The sequence below is a fragment of the Centroberyx gerrardi genome, chromosome 17 (genome assembly GCF_048128805.1).
Source record: "Centroberyx gerrardi isolate f3 chromosome 17, fCenGer3.hap1.cur.20231027, whole genome shotgun sequence".
NCBI lineage: Eukaryota > Metazoa > Chordata > Actinopteri > Beryciformes > Berycidae > Centroberyx > Centroberyx gerrardi.
In genome coordinates, this window is record NC_136013.1 from 16,213,208 (window position 1) to 16,228,811 (window position 15,604).

The following is a 15,604-nucleotide window of genomic DNA, read 5'->3' on the forward strand; positions in this document are numbered from 1 at the left end:
CAAATTAGATGTCATTCTTCTTTTCATATCTCTCTATCACAGCTGTGCCCAAACAAAACAGTATCTAAGCACAGTAGGTGTGCCGATATTGGCTTCAAATCCATAATGAAGTGACAAAGACGTCATGATTAGGTGATAACAAGCTTTCAAACACACACACACACACACACACACACACACACACAAACACACATCCCTAGGGCCCTACTGGCACCACTGAGTTCAATTTGATTAAAGGTCAATCAGTTATGCGCAAGAAACACTGGCTAATGACGTATTTGTCATCGGAAAATCTGCCTTTTCTCAAAATCATAAGCAGCCTATTATCCGTAATGATAGCTGTTCCATCCGCCTCCTCGGCCCACTCCTGGTGCTGAACTCTATCTATCATATTATAATGACGGTGTGACTCACTGGCTCGTTCGCGGGCGGTCTTGGTGTTGAAGACGGAGCAGGGGTTGTATGTGTTGAGCAGCGGCTCCAGGAAGGCGACAGGCATTGCCCCAGCCAGGGTGGCCAGACACTCACCGAGAGCTGGCAGCTGTCTGGGGGACACGAGAGACAGAGACAGAGCGCTGAAGACCGCACTGCATGTCAATGGGTTTCCATACCGAAGCTTTGGTCAGTTCACACAGTGTTTAATGCTAGGATACCTTTCTACATAGATGTTTTTCCCAGTGCCCAGTGCATAGAGGCTGGTCAGGATTCGATAGCAGGACACCTGGACATCATCCACTGAAAAAAAAAAAAAATTTAAAGAAAAACAAGAGGCACTTGAGCTGCCTAATGTCCCACCATAATCACCATGATATATTAAACATAACCAGTTATGCTAATTAGGTCATTAATTAAGATAATCCATGCATTAATAAAAATGTAAAATGTTAAATTACTTGTCTTCACCTAACACATGGGCGGTATAGATATGAACTCTATCTTAAAGCATTAAAGAGTTATAGTAGTTTCAAGAAAATCATTTTGTCCTAATTAATATGCAAATTTATGCAGCAAGGTGCTTCAAATCAGATCTAATCAGATCATCTACTCCATAGGGGGAACCTGTGGTGTAAATATTAAGTTTCTGTCATGTAATGTTCTGGAGTAATTGTGTCAACACACAGACAGACGCCACCATGGGAACATAATGTCTTTCATACCATGTATCATGGTGGCAGGACATAAAAAGTATGTAATATTGTATTACAATGCACGGTACACAGCACTTCAGCCCAGTTTTTCAGTAAAATCACACAATGTATTTGATCATCTCTTTGCTGTCAGGACTCACAAAGCAAGTCGACTCCGAAGTGGTGCTGAGTGATGTGTTCAAACAGAGCAGTTAGGATGGGGAGCAGAGCGACGGTGGTGTAGTTGATGTTCTGCGACACTCCTTTCATCTGGGAACGGGAGTGGGTGAACTTCCCCAGCTTCAGGTTCTCGAAGGTCTTCTCCAAGTCCTCCGCGGCGTTCTCGAAGAAGGTCCTGAGACCCGCCTTCACCAGCTCCGAGCCCGACTTCATCACCGTCCTGTTGGAATGGAAGCGGGTGATTAATGATTGGACGCAAATGAAGAGATACCCAAGGGCAGGGCTATAATAAACCACTAGATTGATACCTTGGTATGCAAGGCACAACACTGTTTACCCACAGTAGGACACACTCTCATATGCAATTCCTTCATTCCCGCACAGTCCGTAAAGGTTTCAGTCATGAAATATGAGATACGAGCATCTACTTGACCGCCCTTATGTTGAAACATAAATGATTTATTCACTGAATTATGTGGATATTTAGATCCAAGGTGAGTTTGCCAATGTTGGAGCTTAGAAATATGACATCCCCAAATAGCATGATGCATTAACATGATTAGTTTGTCCATTTTCAGCAAGGCAATTCACAATTCATAACATTCCTAAATGAATTACCCATTGTTAAGCCTTTGTAGGAAGGAGAAATGAAAGACAGAGCCTGTGGGCATCAGCCTGAGCATAAACAAGACACTTCAATACATTGCAGTTTTAGCCTCATTATGTGTGAGCTACATTAACAAACAGCACATTGTCTCTAAAGAACACTATAAGCCTTAGGCAACATGTAGTGCATGAAGTTTGTTTTGCTTATTTAAATGCCAGAGGGTGCTCTTTGTTAATGTCAATGCTTCCCACAAGACAGTAATAACAATGTTTAAAAAGAAAATGTTCATGACAAATATGTTTCTCTTGAGGGTGCTACAGAGGTTAGACTCTGAGTCATGCAGTAGCTTTACGCTGGATAAATCTTAATTGGCTTCTCACACAATTGTTATTTGAACAAGGTCTATTTATTGAACTGGTGGCTTTAGTTAAGATTTCTTCAGCTTTCCATTTCAAGGGAAGGAGTCTAGATGTCAAGCTCCCTCTGAGTTGTGTGTGTTGACAGAGTGGGACCCACCTGGTGTCCAGGGTGTGTGCCAGGATGTGCAGACAGCTCACCATGGTGGTGGAGTCACTCCCTACAAGACACCACAGAACACCATGTGAACGTACACACCGCCATCGGTACCACGCACACACCTGAACACACACACTTTGGCATGCACTCACTTTTTGTGAATAATATTTTATTATGGGTAGAGAAAGATACATTAAACAAACAGCGTCATAAACCAGGCAACATATTAGCTATAACAAGCAAAATTGGATATTACACAGCTGTGAAAAATCAATCAAAAATAAAATCAGTGAGAAAAAGAAAAAAAAGAAGAAAAATAGGAAGAAGAATAGAACAACTCTATATATTATATGTAACCTAAGCGATATAACCCCATTATACCAATAATGTATAAATAATAACATAGTCAAAATCATATAGCACAGCATCCAAAAAGAAAAAAAAGGGATACATAAGCAGTTTAGTTGATCCATTTACTGTAAATATTGTACTCAAAGATCTTAATAATCAAGGTTCATGGATATAATCATTGCATTTGCAGTGGCTCAAGCTGCTGTGGTTTTTGGAGCGGCTCTGTGCCGTTTTGCAGATGAATGTTCCAATATTAGAATATCTAAATAATATGTTACCCAAGAAGCTTTTAGGTTTGTTGTGCACTCAAACCATATTTTTAGGATCGCTTTCCTCACTGCTGTTAAAGCACTCAAGAAGAGACGCTTATTCAAAATAGCAAGAGAGAGAGAGAGAGAGGTTGCATGAGCCAAAGTCACCCAACAGAAACAGCTTGTAAACTGACAAGCACTCGCTCTGACACACACACACACACACACACACACACACACACACACACATGCGCACACTGCTGTCCAATGAGTAGTAATCAGCTTACCAAAGAGGGAAATCCTATGTCTGACAAGAGCTGCCAATTTACAGAACAGGCTAGAAGTGTGAAGGAGGGAAAAAGAAAAAGAAAGGCAGTGAAGAAAACACAATGATTAGATTCAGAGACAGAAGGTGGGAAAAAAAAAGAGTTCAGACTTGCAGAGGAATCTAACAAGCTGCTCTGCAGCTTTAAGATGCTGTTTTGGGAAAGAATTTGACAGTTTGAATGTCATAGTGTGTGGCTGTGAATAACAATGACTGAGTGTTGTAATCATGTACCTGGTGACCATCTCCTTCTCCTTGTTGGAGGCGTAGCCGCTGCTGCTCAGGTTCTTATTGGGCGAGGACAGAAAGTAGAGAGAGTGGTTCTTGAAGTACTGGTCGATGAGAGGGAGAAGGACCTGAGGGAGGACAAGAGATCAAATCAGGTCTGTGGAAATAACATTAGATTTTACAGCACTCATTTTTATATCACACACTTACTTTGGCAAAAAACTTGATTTCTTGTTCATGAGGTGACCGGTCCTGCTTTCCACTGGAAGCCATGGCCTCTGTATTGAGAAGATGAAATGAAAGATTTGATATTGAGTAACAGGACTATTAACCGTCTCCTGCAATAAAGTCTCATGTATTATGATCTTACCCAGGTGGGCGATGAACTCCTGGGCTGAGTCGACATACTTGAGCAGCTTCTTGAGGAACTTATAAGCAAACCTCTTCTCCATGGAAGAAGAGTCCTGCTCCATGTCCTTCAGACCTCTGCAACAAAGATAGAAATCGATACTTTGATAGCTCTACTTTGAGATTTGTCTTTTCATAGCATTTATTATTATGATGTTTTATATATCAACCGTGCTTTCAAAGACCTTGTATCTCCAAAAAGTCAACTTTAGCTGAATTGAGAAAACCAGGCAGAAAACCTTGACATTGGCTCATTTTTTGACATTTTATGATGCAATGGTTTGGCTTTTCTACATGTTAGCTGTCAGATAAGAAAATGGCCAAAGTGTGTTGACCTTGTGATGGCATAGCCGTTGATCTGCAGGAAGCGGAACAGGTCCTGGGCCTTCTCTCGATCGCGGGCCTTCTCCTTGGCCGTCAGCGTGTCGTACGGCACCAGCAGAGGGTGTGTTCCCCCACCTGAAACAGCAGGCAACCCGGTGTTCAGTAAGACTCCATCAGCCTTGGCTGTCTGCTGTGTGTCTCCATCTGACGGCAGATGGTGTAATGGAGTGGCTGCACCGCTCAGCTGAACCTATTCAGTCGAGACAGGCTGGAGATGGGCACATGCATATGCTCACGGGCACACATACACACACTCCGGCAAACACACAGCACATACCCACACACACACACACACATACACCCACACACACACAGTCTCTCTCGCTCTGTTTCTTGTGTGCGCTTGTGTGCCATGGATCTACGACTTCATTAGCGAATCACCTCTGCTTCCAAGGTCACTCTTCTTCTTCTTGGCCCAGATGTTATGATAATTTTCCGCCACCACCTCCACCATGCCCTTGGATCAAAGGCAAAAGAGACACGCATCTCCGTGAGGAACACTTTCCCGCCCACATGACACAGGAGAGTGCAGGAAATATTGCTATTCACCTCATATTCAGATCGAGAGGTCATTAAATGTATAATAAAGCAAATGCAGGGTGACTCACCTGCAGTTCTCTAGACAGAAGCACGTTGCTCGTGTCTATCGGGCTTGGGTTGAAACCATTTGCCTGTCAATGTTCAAAAGCAAAGGTGTAGCAGAGAAAAAAACAAATCTTTGGCAGAGAGTATCAGGAGGAAGATGCACAGTGAGACAAAGTGTTTCAAGTGTTTTTTTTAAGAACAAGCAGGCACAGTTTGAGGTTAGTATATTGTCATACTGTCATATTCTTTGTACCTGCGAGGTCTGAGAGATCTTTCGCATCTTCTCGCTCTCCCTCTGTTGAGACATGCTTTCTCCGTCCTTGGTCCTGTCAATGTTCCAGCCCATAGCCAGCATGCTCTTCAGAGACTCTCTTATTGCCCATCTATAGATCTCCTTCTCCTACAGTGCAGAAAGAGAAAAGAGGAGGCAAGGAATAAACCCATTAACTATGAAGCTTTATCATGTCGGACGTAAATGCTCATCATTTTCACAAATCTGATGTTCTGCACGGTCCTACTGTACCTTCTCTGTCAGGGCTTTGTAGGTCCTGAGCTGAGGGTGAGTCTTGGCCTTCTCATCCACACAGTCCCCATACTTCCATCCCAGCAAAACCTGAAGCACACAAACACAGTGGAGCGCATAAGGCTGAAAGCAACCTTGTCTTCAGAATCCTCCTAAAGACGTGATTTATCGTTTAAAAGACGGGGTAAGAGATTAGGTGGTAAGCACAACACATTAAAAAGTCACGGCGCATTCGATTCTTGCTGTTCTCAGCCCTCGTTAAAATTTTGAGAGACGCAACAATGCAGGCTAAGCAGTTGGCACAAAAGGGAGGACAGCAGGGGCCTTCTGAGCAGTGACTAGAACAACTGTAGTAACTCCCATATCAGCATGATCAGAAAGTATCCCATTTAGGGGAACAAGGCTGTGATATTCCACAAAAACAGCAAATTAAGAGCGGATTGCAGTAATATCAAGATATTGATCTGAACTGACATTTTTCTGACTTTCATATATAGCCAAAATGATTTTCAGCTGATTATTGTGTGCCGTTTTCCTTCAAGGAGAAACATCTGAATTGACCTCTCCATTTCGTGACAACACCCGAGAACTTTCTTAAAACACTGTTCAAGGGACTTTTTCATCTGATCCAACGTAATAAATGAATAAATGAAGTTCCTTACCTTCTCTGCCGACCATTTCTCATGGGAATGCTCGGCGTACTTGTTGGCAAAGTGCTCCAGCTTCTCTGGAAGAGATATGCTGTAAAAGGAGTGTGACAATTACTCACCGGGATTTAAGTCTGGCACACCTGATGTAGCATGCTTGAAGAAAGTGTATGTAAATGCATGGTAATAAAGTCTAACAGCCATGTACTGTGTATTTCATCAAAATGGTGTATATTGAACACAGCACTTAGAACAAGTTATGATGTATTAAGTCTGACTGGTATTATATTTCACATAGCTGTCTGGGCCTAATATGGCTTACTTGGCTGTACTGATGGGTTTGGGGTCGAAGTTGCCCTGAGCATCTATAGAAACAGGCTTTTCCAGTGCGGTACTGATGGAGGCGTCCACGTAGTCTGGTGGCAAAGCTCCAGCTATGGCACTGAGGCAAGGCATGGCCATCTTGAATAGCTCTGGGTCATATTTCTACAAGGAGAAAGAGAGAGAAACATACTCTTTAGAGTGTAAAAGATGGCCAAATTGTAACTCTTTATCCATTCCTGAGATTCTGTTACAGTACATTTATGCCTTTACTCTTCTTTAAGAAATGAGAGTAATGGATTTAGTTCACTCAGATCTTAAGCCAGGATTCGTCTTAAAAAGAAGAAGCTATACAGCCACTCCACTCTTCACTAATAGTGACAGTGTAGGGCCAGCGGATAGGAGACGTTAATGCAGAATTGTTCTAAGAGCTGAGGAACCAGGATGCTCGAGGCTTTAGATCAATGACGGCTGTCCAGATATTGATGTTTTCAGGCCAGCCCTCTACACAGCCTCCTTTCAGGAGCGCGCATTTAGAGAGACCTCAAGATCACAGAGACCCCGAGATAATTGTGTCAACAAATCACCGGCTACGTTGATTAAGAACAAGCTGAAATATCTGAATGGTTGTCATTTACTGAACCGTGTACAATCACATTTGTGTGGATCGCATTCATGATAATATGCAAACAAAAGCATTTCAGCTCCAAATTAGCCAGCACAGAATATTTTTCAGCATACAGTAGATGTCAGCATTTTGCCAAACACATGTAAATGTCTATTGCTCAGGCAATGAGGCTTTCTCACAAGTCGAATTCAATAGAAAACGACTCGCAAGAAAAAAGAACCTAGAAGAAGGTCTGAGCTGCTAGCCGGTTGTAATCACACGGTCAGCACTTTGTGATCAAAGCTGAGAGCACCTGATTCAGTCGGCTTGTTATCGGCCTGTGATTGCTTAGCGGAGAGCTCTAATGTTCTCTCCCTGTCTGCTGTTGAAGAGATGGGCGACCCCTCACCCTCTGGGAGAGAGAATCAAACACGCCCCAGAAGATCTTCTTGGTGAGCAGCAGCTCCTCCTCGGAGGCCATGCCGTAGCTGCCCCAGCCCGACGGCAGGCAGTAGAACTTCCAGTTCTGCTCATAGTGATTGGTCAGCAGCTGGAGAGGACACACGGAGGGCAAAGGTCAAGAGACACAGAAAAAAGAAGACGCAGAAGAGAGACTTAAGAATTGCAATTGCCATTATGTTGAACCAGGCACAAGCACGTATACACACACACTCACATACACACTCAAAGACACTGGCACTGCTCCACGCCCGTGTAGCAGATGATACATCAAGGGAAATCAATTCCCTCATACTCAGCATAAATGAAATCCAAATGTGTACATGAAAGTAGAGAACAACTGTGTCCGCCGTTTCACAGGCCGGTCATATGCTATTACATCTCCAGTATTGCTCTCCGGTGGCCAGACGGACAGAGCGGAGCCAACAAGCTTTTAATCACACAGTCGCACACTTCCCCCGACTTGTTTCTCCTCCGCTAGCTGCCAACCTCTGATTAACACGAGGTACAAGGCGTCTGTCTGTGTGTGTGTGTGTGTAGGTGTGTGTGAGAGCGTGCACATATGGGTGAATGCGTGTGAGAGACAGAGAGAGAGAGAGAGAGAGAGAGAGAGAGGTGAACAGCAGTAATATTAGAGTAGAGCACAGTGGCGGAGGTTGATAAACGCTGTCGGTACCACCCAGCAGGTTGACAACCTAATAAAGTGAGGTAGTAAAGCGTGACCGTGTAGCGACCACGCTGACAAAATGGAGAGGTTAGGCTGTATTCGAAAAGAAAAGAAAAGAAAAAAGAAGAAGAAAGAACAAAACAGGGAGAGAGAAAGAGCGAGAGAGACAACAAGACGGACCGGAAAGAACAGAAACCGAGGCAGACGGACAGACCAGCAGGGAAAATGAGAGAGAAAGGGCAGATAAAGGATGGCTAAGGTGTATAAAAAAATAAAAAAAAGAGAGAGAAAAGCGAGGAAGACGTCGCTCACCCGGAGAGGCATCTTGCAGTACTCGGTCAGCAAGGGCACATCAAAGACGAGGCGGCGCAGGAGCTGCTGCAGCATGGAGGGACGAAGGTACCTGCAGAATAATAGAGAGAGATAAGAGCGCTGCCCCGGGACCCGGCTTTCCCCAACAGCATCGTCACACTCACGCCATTCCTGTCTCACTGACTTATTATGGAATTAAGAAGATGTTTTAGGGAAACCGGTCCCCGCACTATAATAGGATGGCGCTAGAAGGCTGATAAAATTCACTGTTGAGCTTTGTTGTGCCTGTCAGCCGAGATAGCGCGCTCGTTTGGTGTTCACAAAAGTCTGGGCCGTGCGTAATCTGAAGAAAAAAAAGCCTCGAGGAACTTCATTCAACTCTATCAATACGGTCGTTTACGCTCAAGCCGCCTCACTTGCAGACGGCCAGCAGGCACTCCTCTATGGCGTCCCTCTGGGCCTTGGTGAGCGAGCGGCCCTTGGAGAGGCGGTAGATGGTGTGCAGGGTGGAGTCGATGAGCGCGGCGTAGTGCTCGGTGCCGGCGAACAGCGGCGAGCAGCGGGTGAGGAGGGGCAGCATGGCCGAGCCGATGTAGCGGTTCATGGCCAGCGCCGTCTCGGTCGTGCACAGGCCTTCCTGTAGAGAGAGAAGGGCAAGGGTCGTGTCAGCCCTTAGAAAATGACTGATGGAACGTGATGTAGTGCAATAAAGACCCACCAAACCACAAAACGCTCGGACAATTTTAACATTTAGAGATTCAGATTGTCGCTCGTGCTGCATGGATCGGATTAGAGTGCGATCCGGAGTGTTTTTCGGAGTGGATCAACGCTGTGTTTTGCCTGATCTCAGTGCGGACAGCTGGGGGTTGTGTGTTATTCTTAGCTGCTGCCACATTAACACTGTTGACCGGGGCAGACGGCTGCCTCAGGGACCTCCGGAGCAAAAAAAAAGCCACGGATATTCCAGTCTTAACCAAGGGCTCTCCTTCTGTCCCGGGAATTACCACAGGTCGAACCCCCCCGCTAATGCAGTGTACACAGCACACACAACATATACACACACACACACACACACACACACACACACACACACACACACACACACACACACACACACACACACAGGTTCTAGCCCACACGCTCCCTTCATAAAATAGCTGACTTTACAACACTCGGAAATGGAACTGTTTGAGATTTGACCAATCTTGTTCATCTACTTAAAATCCACTATAAAACTTTATTGTTATGAGTAAAGCGGGGAAACTCTGAGCGAGCGATAGAAACTTGAACCGAGGCTTAATGAGCAGCTCTTCATTAGTATAAAATGTTGTCTGATAGTATTGATCCTGAGACTCCTTAATGAAGTTCATGTTAAAGAGGCTGGCCGTTCGTTGCCTTTCCCCCTGGTGTGGCTGGCCCCACCTACCGTATCCAGAGAGGTGGAGGCCCTCAGGTCAGGCAGGAAGCCCACCTCCAGCAGGTGGAGCAGGAAGCTCTGGTCCTCAATGCCGTACACCCTGTCCAAAAACAGCACCATGGGGGCCTTGTGGTCCGGACAGAAACAGGCCGACATGTCCGGCTCCGTCACCGACCCGTCTGAGAGCGGTGGAGAGAGAGAAAGGAAGACAGGAAGGAAAAGAAAGCACAGTTAACAGAAATAATGCAACTTCTTTTTCGACATAAACACAGATTTCTTCCACCATACAGTGTAATCCACACAGCTGTGAGGCGGTGGAGTCCACTGAGAACAGCCTACGCTATATATAATGCCAAGTCTTTTCTGATTAGGGGAGTCATGTGTATTCATCAGGCAGCATGCGGCTTGTGGATGAGAGTTTTTCTGGTGGAGCCACGGCTCGCTGCCTCTGCTCTTGGCCTGTCGACAGAGCTCGCCGCGTGGCGGGCGGGCGGGCGGCGCTCGCAGCAGCAAATTTAAGAGGCGAGTGTTGCCGCGCTTATGCAGATCAATCAATAGAGCAAGACAGGCCGCTATAGAAATGATCTGGCTTACTCAGAGCTATGGGAGTGTGCAGTAAAGCGTTGTGCTGATTAAAAAGGCATGAGCAGCGAGGTGAAATCGATAACCTTCCGCCTCGCGCTGAATGTTCCGAGTTTCTAGGCTTCCTTCTGCGTCGGGCAAATGAATGAGACGTGGCCTCTGATGGATGGGGAAGCGGTACCTTTGTTGGTGATGGGCATTTTGAGGGGTATGCTGATGATTCCCACCAGGTCCTCAGTGGGCACCAGAGAGCGCAGGATGGCACGGATACGTAGGGCTTCACCTTTCCCCTTGTTGATGAGCTGGAGGAGGGAAAAGGAAGGAGCAGAGTGTCAAAGCAAAACAAAAAAACTCTAAACTGTGTGATATTCCTGTGATGCATCCATCAAAACGTACATGCATCTCTGGGGCGCAACGTCCCAGCAGGTCAATGAGGGCAGAGTAGAAGGACATGATGGCATTGCCCATGTGAACCACCTCTTCCTCATCATCACCATCAGCAGACCTGCTGACAGAAAAGGTGGCGGAGAAAAGGTGGCGGAGAAAAAGTGGCGTAGAGACAGAGACAGAGAGGAAGAAACTGTTTTCAAAGGGCCTCTTGGTAAAGACACCGCAGCTAGACATTGTTAGGTAACAAGACATTTGGGGCACAGAATGAGCAGCAAATTGGTTTTTGTGTCTTACGCGTCGGAGCTGACTCCCTGGACAGAGCCGGGCAGGTCCAAAGCAGGCGTCTCGGAGATCTTGATGGCCTCCTTCATGGCGGCCAGCAGGCCGTTCCCTCCCTCCCCCCTCAGCGCAGGGCCGAAACACTCTGGACGACGGATCAGCAGCTTCACCACAACGCTGGAGTTCTCCTCCACGCTCTCGCCTGCAACACACACACAATAATAATAGGGATGGATGTGAATAAATGCATTCAAACAAGCAAATACATAATTAATATCAGCAATAAAATAAAACACACACACACACACAGACACACACACACTCCTCTCTGTTTCTGTCTCTCTCTCACACATACATACACACTAGCACTAAGCCTCAGGCTAAAACTCCAGGAAGGTTTTGCCTCCAGCAACTGGATGGAGGGCTTTCAAACTTGGTTGGACCTATGATGGGTGATAATTAGCCTGCCACCTGATGCACTTTTTCTAAATGTCTAGAGAGAGACAGATAAACAAAGAGAGAGACGAAGAGAGAGAGAGAGAGAGAGAGAGAGAGAGAGAGAGAGAGAGAGAGAGAGAGAGAGAGAGAGAGAGAGAGAGAGAGAGCGGGGAGAGTAACAACCGCCATACCGTTGACGAAAACAGCAAACCGCAAGAAGGAGAGGTAGCGCTCTCCCTCTATGGGGTTCCAGCCGATGTCTGGATAGCCCTTAGCCAGAAGCATGGGACAACTTTGGAGACCGCAGCCTGCCAGGTAGGTCACCACCTATAGGTGCAAAACATCACACATCTATGCTTAATACTGATTCTTTAATGTATGCATCCAAGGCAATTTCAATCTGGATATCTCCTTCTAACTTGAGATATACAAGGCCCGTTTAGATCTCAAAATCTTGATTGAATTAGACTCTGAATCAAGCAGACAGATAGTATGGTAAGTGAAACTCCCAACACAGAGAGTGAGTAAAGACTAAGTCCTACCTTGTCCAGATCCGGTTCCTCCAGTGCCAGAGCCAGGCCGTTGTTGTCCATCACTGAGGAGGCAGCCACATCTAGAGGAGTGGAGCCCCTCATAGCTGGGGAAGCTGCGATACAAAGCACACACACACTGGGTCAGTCACTTACCATCTATTCTATTCTACTTTACATCTCCAGAGACAGTTAGCTTGTGCCTGTGTTCACACTGCAACAAAGTGTTGCTGGATGATTCGGTTTTGAGCTGCATTCCAGTGTGCTGAATATTAAACGTAGGGGAGAGCCGCCTCCACTGAACAGCAGGGGGCAGTGTTTCCACTCTTTCCACATCTCACTAGCAGCTAACAGCTGGCTAACATGAATGTTAAAGGAAAAGTTTCCTCTACCACTTGACACTGGATACTGGACACTCATATTAGGTTCCACAGGCTTTATGGAAGCCATTTTGTGTGCCACTGTGCATATAAACGCATCATCTGTAATATTGTGGATATACTGTATCTTGCACACTTTTGTGGAAATTGCCTTTTAATTTGTATTGATTTTTTTAAACTGCAATTTCACATGTTTATACTTGAGCAGAACCAAATGACTTTGTGAATATGTGAATATGTTGTTACTTGTCTTATGAGCAATCTGTAATGTATGTGTGTGTGTGTGTGCGTGTGTGTGTGTGTGTGTGTGTGTGTGTGTGCATCCAGGAGAGACGCACTCTCTCCCCAGCGGGGTGCTCACTGAGACTGTGGCATCGCCATCTTCTAACAGAATGGGAGATGAGTCACTCTCTTTCCCGATGAATTCACAGCACTCATGCACACACACACACACACACACACACACACAATGCATTAACACACACATAGACACACAGAGAAACGCGCACACACATTTTCACACCTCTTCTCAGGTGCGAGGCTAATATATGCGGGCTCACAGCTAAAGAACAAGCCCTGTGATCCCACTGGGATGTATACAGTATATCACCCATATTAATGAGCATGCTGTCACAGCATTTAGCATCCTTCTTTCATACATCCTAGAGCTTGTCTTCCAAGTATGTTTGACCCTCATTTCATAGCACAAGCACTAACCTGTGTCCATTGGCTCATAAAAGAACACAGCAACCACCATGAAAAGGCAAGAAAAAGCCCTAATAAAAAAATCACAGTAATATTGCTGTTTATTACTAGTTATATAGGGACTTACAGCTTGTCTGTGGTACTCAATAGTGAGTTTTCCAGTGACCTTATTGTACTTTATAGCATTTTTTATAAACTATGGAATTACAATAATATTCCTATAGGTATGTATGTAGTATCCTTGTAAAATTTATTGTAGGATTACTATAGGTATTTTTCTTGAGGGAAATGTGATCACATATTCCTTCTTCAGTTAGTTGGTTTGAGCTGATTCCTGATCATGTTGTGTGGTGTTCATCCAGTAAAATAATGCGGCAGCAAAGAAACAGAGAGCTCTGCACCAGTGCTCATTGGGCTGATCCCCAGGGGTGTAGCATGGTGGATACTGCTCATAGTGGGAGCCAATCAGAGGCTCAGAGAGCGGAGGGTCCCTGCTGTACCCACCCAGGCCCACGCTGCTGTTCTCCAGCAGGTAGCTGAGGTGGTCGAACATGGCTTTCTGGTTCTGGCGGCTGATCCGGCAGAAGTAGCACAGGAAGCGACAGCAGCTGGCCACCATCTTGGGGAAGGCGATTTCCTGCGGGGAGGCACATACAGACCAAGTAAGGTCAAACTTCTTCTCTGGTTTGATTTTTAATACAAGAGGCAATGTGCAGAATGCAGAATAAAGAGAAGCGCTGCTTTTCAGATCAGGAATAGTTTCATGATGCAGAAACAGTCACAAATTACAGAACACAGAAATTAACAGACAAGATCAGATGGCACGTTTCAATCTTTCTCAGACAACAGCCTTGTGTATTTATAAGACAAATATAGTCTATCTATCTAGACTCTACTTGTCTACAGCTAGGCATTGCAATGCGACTGAGAATTTGTCACTCAAAACAACAGTAATTTGATAGTGAAGGAGAGCTAGATTTGAAGAGGTTGCTGCTTTATTCTGAGGTACAGAGTTTACTCTAATGACTATTTGGCTTCCTCCAGGCGTGTTGCTATAAATTCCCCCCGATGTCTTCTTTCCTAATTAACGTCTACAAAGGCCCGACACCTTCACACACAGCCAGCCAGACACACTCTGCCCTCTCTGCCCTCCATCCCAGACACTGATGCTGTCAGCCTGAGGAGAAAGCCCACCTACTGGGACCACGTCTTCATTAGCGCACGCTCACCCTGCAAGCATACTCCACATGTAAATGATACCGTACAAAACCACACTAAAACACAAACTTTTTCAATGAGCGATTTCATTTCTGGTAAGGTGTTGAGGGTGAAGCTATATCCTTAAACCACCAGCTATCTATAGGTCTCCATTAAGACGCAGCCAATTGAAGCAGTGATAATATATAGAGGTAGAAGTTGTAGTACCTGTGACTTGTCTCCTCCCAGCACGTTGACCATGACCTCCATGACAGTCTCATGCATGCCCAGTACTCTCATCAGGTTGGGGTGCTGGTAGAACACCTTGTTGTTCATGATGTCACTGGATAAGAAAAAGGATAAAGACAGATATATCAGATAAATGTAGTGAAATAATTAAATAATCACTGAAAAACACAGTACACTTTAAAACACTGTATATGTGTAGTTCCATTTTGTTGATTTTTTGTGAATTAAGAAAAAGACCAGGTTTTCAAGTGATGCTCATATTTTTTTTTTACATTTTAAGAAGCATAGTCAATGGCTTGGCTTGTCCAAAAAAGGCAAACATTGGAGATATGAGGCTTTTGCAGAACACTAATGATTTGTATGTGAGATGAGAACTGAGCCCATATCCTTAACGTATTCAACGCCAATAGAGCTTCACTGAGGCCGCGACCTACCCCAGTCCGTCGATCATGAGCTTCTCCTCCTCCTTCCCCATGCGGACGGACAGCAGAGATCTGATCTGACCAAGCGAAGCCAAGAGGTTGATGGTGTCCTGGACCGAGGCGGCGCTGATGGTGTAGCTCTTCCTCATGGCCCGGAGCAGCTCCCCGATGCTGTCGTACTGCCTCCGCAGCAGGCTGAACATCTTGCGGACCAGCTCTGGGTCCTGGATGTGACACTCCTGGGCCCAGCTCACCATGGTCTGAGAGATCAGCTCCTTAAGGTTGGCTGTAGGGAGACAAGCGGAAACAGCTGTTAGCTCTTTACTGGACAGGTAAAGGTCTGCATTGGTAAACTCAGTGGTTTTGTGGCCAGTAAGTTAGCAATCAGTCATCAAGATATCTGAAAATTATAGGTCAATATAAAGGACCAGAGAAGTCATCAACAAGGAGATCGGCTCTCAGTATAATGATGAACAGATAATGTAGTATTGTGCTGATGCTGACATCAAGATGGTGC

General features: G+C 45.4%; 1 protein-coding gene across 1 annotated transcript in view; it reads right to left on the minus strand.

Annotated features, from left to right (window-relative positions):
• LOC139931678 (ryanodine receptor 3) overlaps positions 1–15,604 on the minus strand; it is an 87,498-nt gene that overhangs the window by 19,746 nt on the left and 52,148 nt on the right. The window contains exons 43-69 of the mRNA XM_071925255.2: positions 15,100–15,373; positions 14,645–14,759; positions 13,724–13,856; positions 12,147–12,250; positions 11,796–11,931; positions 11,182–11,368; positions 10,894–11,002; positions 10,679–10,799; positions 9,925–10,094; positions 8,915–9,135; positions 8,499–8,589; positions 7,470–7,610; positions 6,455–6,618; positions 6,148–6,226; positions 5,486–5,575; positions 5,216–5,362; positions 4,986–5,048; positions 4,759–4,834; positions 4,329–4,452; positions 3,956–4,071; positions 3,796–3,863; positions 3,592–3,713; positions 3,320–3,369; positions 2,431–2,491; positions 1,289–1,527; positions 654–735; positions 415–545 (exon numbers count right to left, since the gene is read on the minus strand). Coding sequence (XP_071781356.2) covers positions 415–545; positions 654–735; positions 1,289–1,527; positions 2,431–2,491; positions 3,320–3,369; positions 3,592–3,713; positions 3,796–3,863; positions 3,956–4,071; positions 4,329–4,452; positions 4,759–4,834; positions 4,986–5,048; positions 5,216–5,362; positions 5,486–5,575; positions 6,148–6,226; positions 6,455–6,618; positions 7,470–7,610; positions 8,499–8,589; positions 8,915–9,135; positions 9,925–10,094; positions 10,679–10,799; positions 10,894–11,002; positions 11,182–11,368; positions 11,796–11,931; positions 12,147–12,250; positions 13,724–13,856; positions 14,645–14,759; positions 15,100–15,373 — 3,414 coding nt within the window. The remainder of the gene's footprint in view (positions 1–414; positions 546–653; positions 736–1,288; positions 1,528–2,430; positions 2,492–3,319; positions 3,370–3,591; positions 3,714–3,795; positions 3,864–3,955; positions 4,072–4,328; positions 4,453–4,758; positions 4,835–4,985; positions 5,049–5,215; positions 5,363–5,485; positions 5,576–6,147; positions 6,227–6,454; positions 6,619–7,469; positions 7,611–8,498; positions 8,590–8,914; positions 9,136–9,924; positions 10,095–10,678; positions 10,800–10,893; positions 11,003–11,181; positions 11,369–11,795; positions 11,932–12,146; positions 12,251–13,723; positions 13,857–14,644; positions 14,760–15,099; positions 15,374–15,604) is intronic.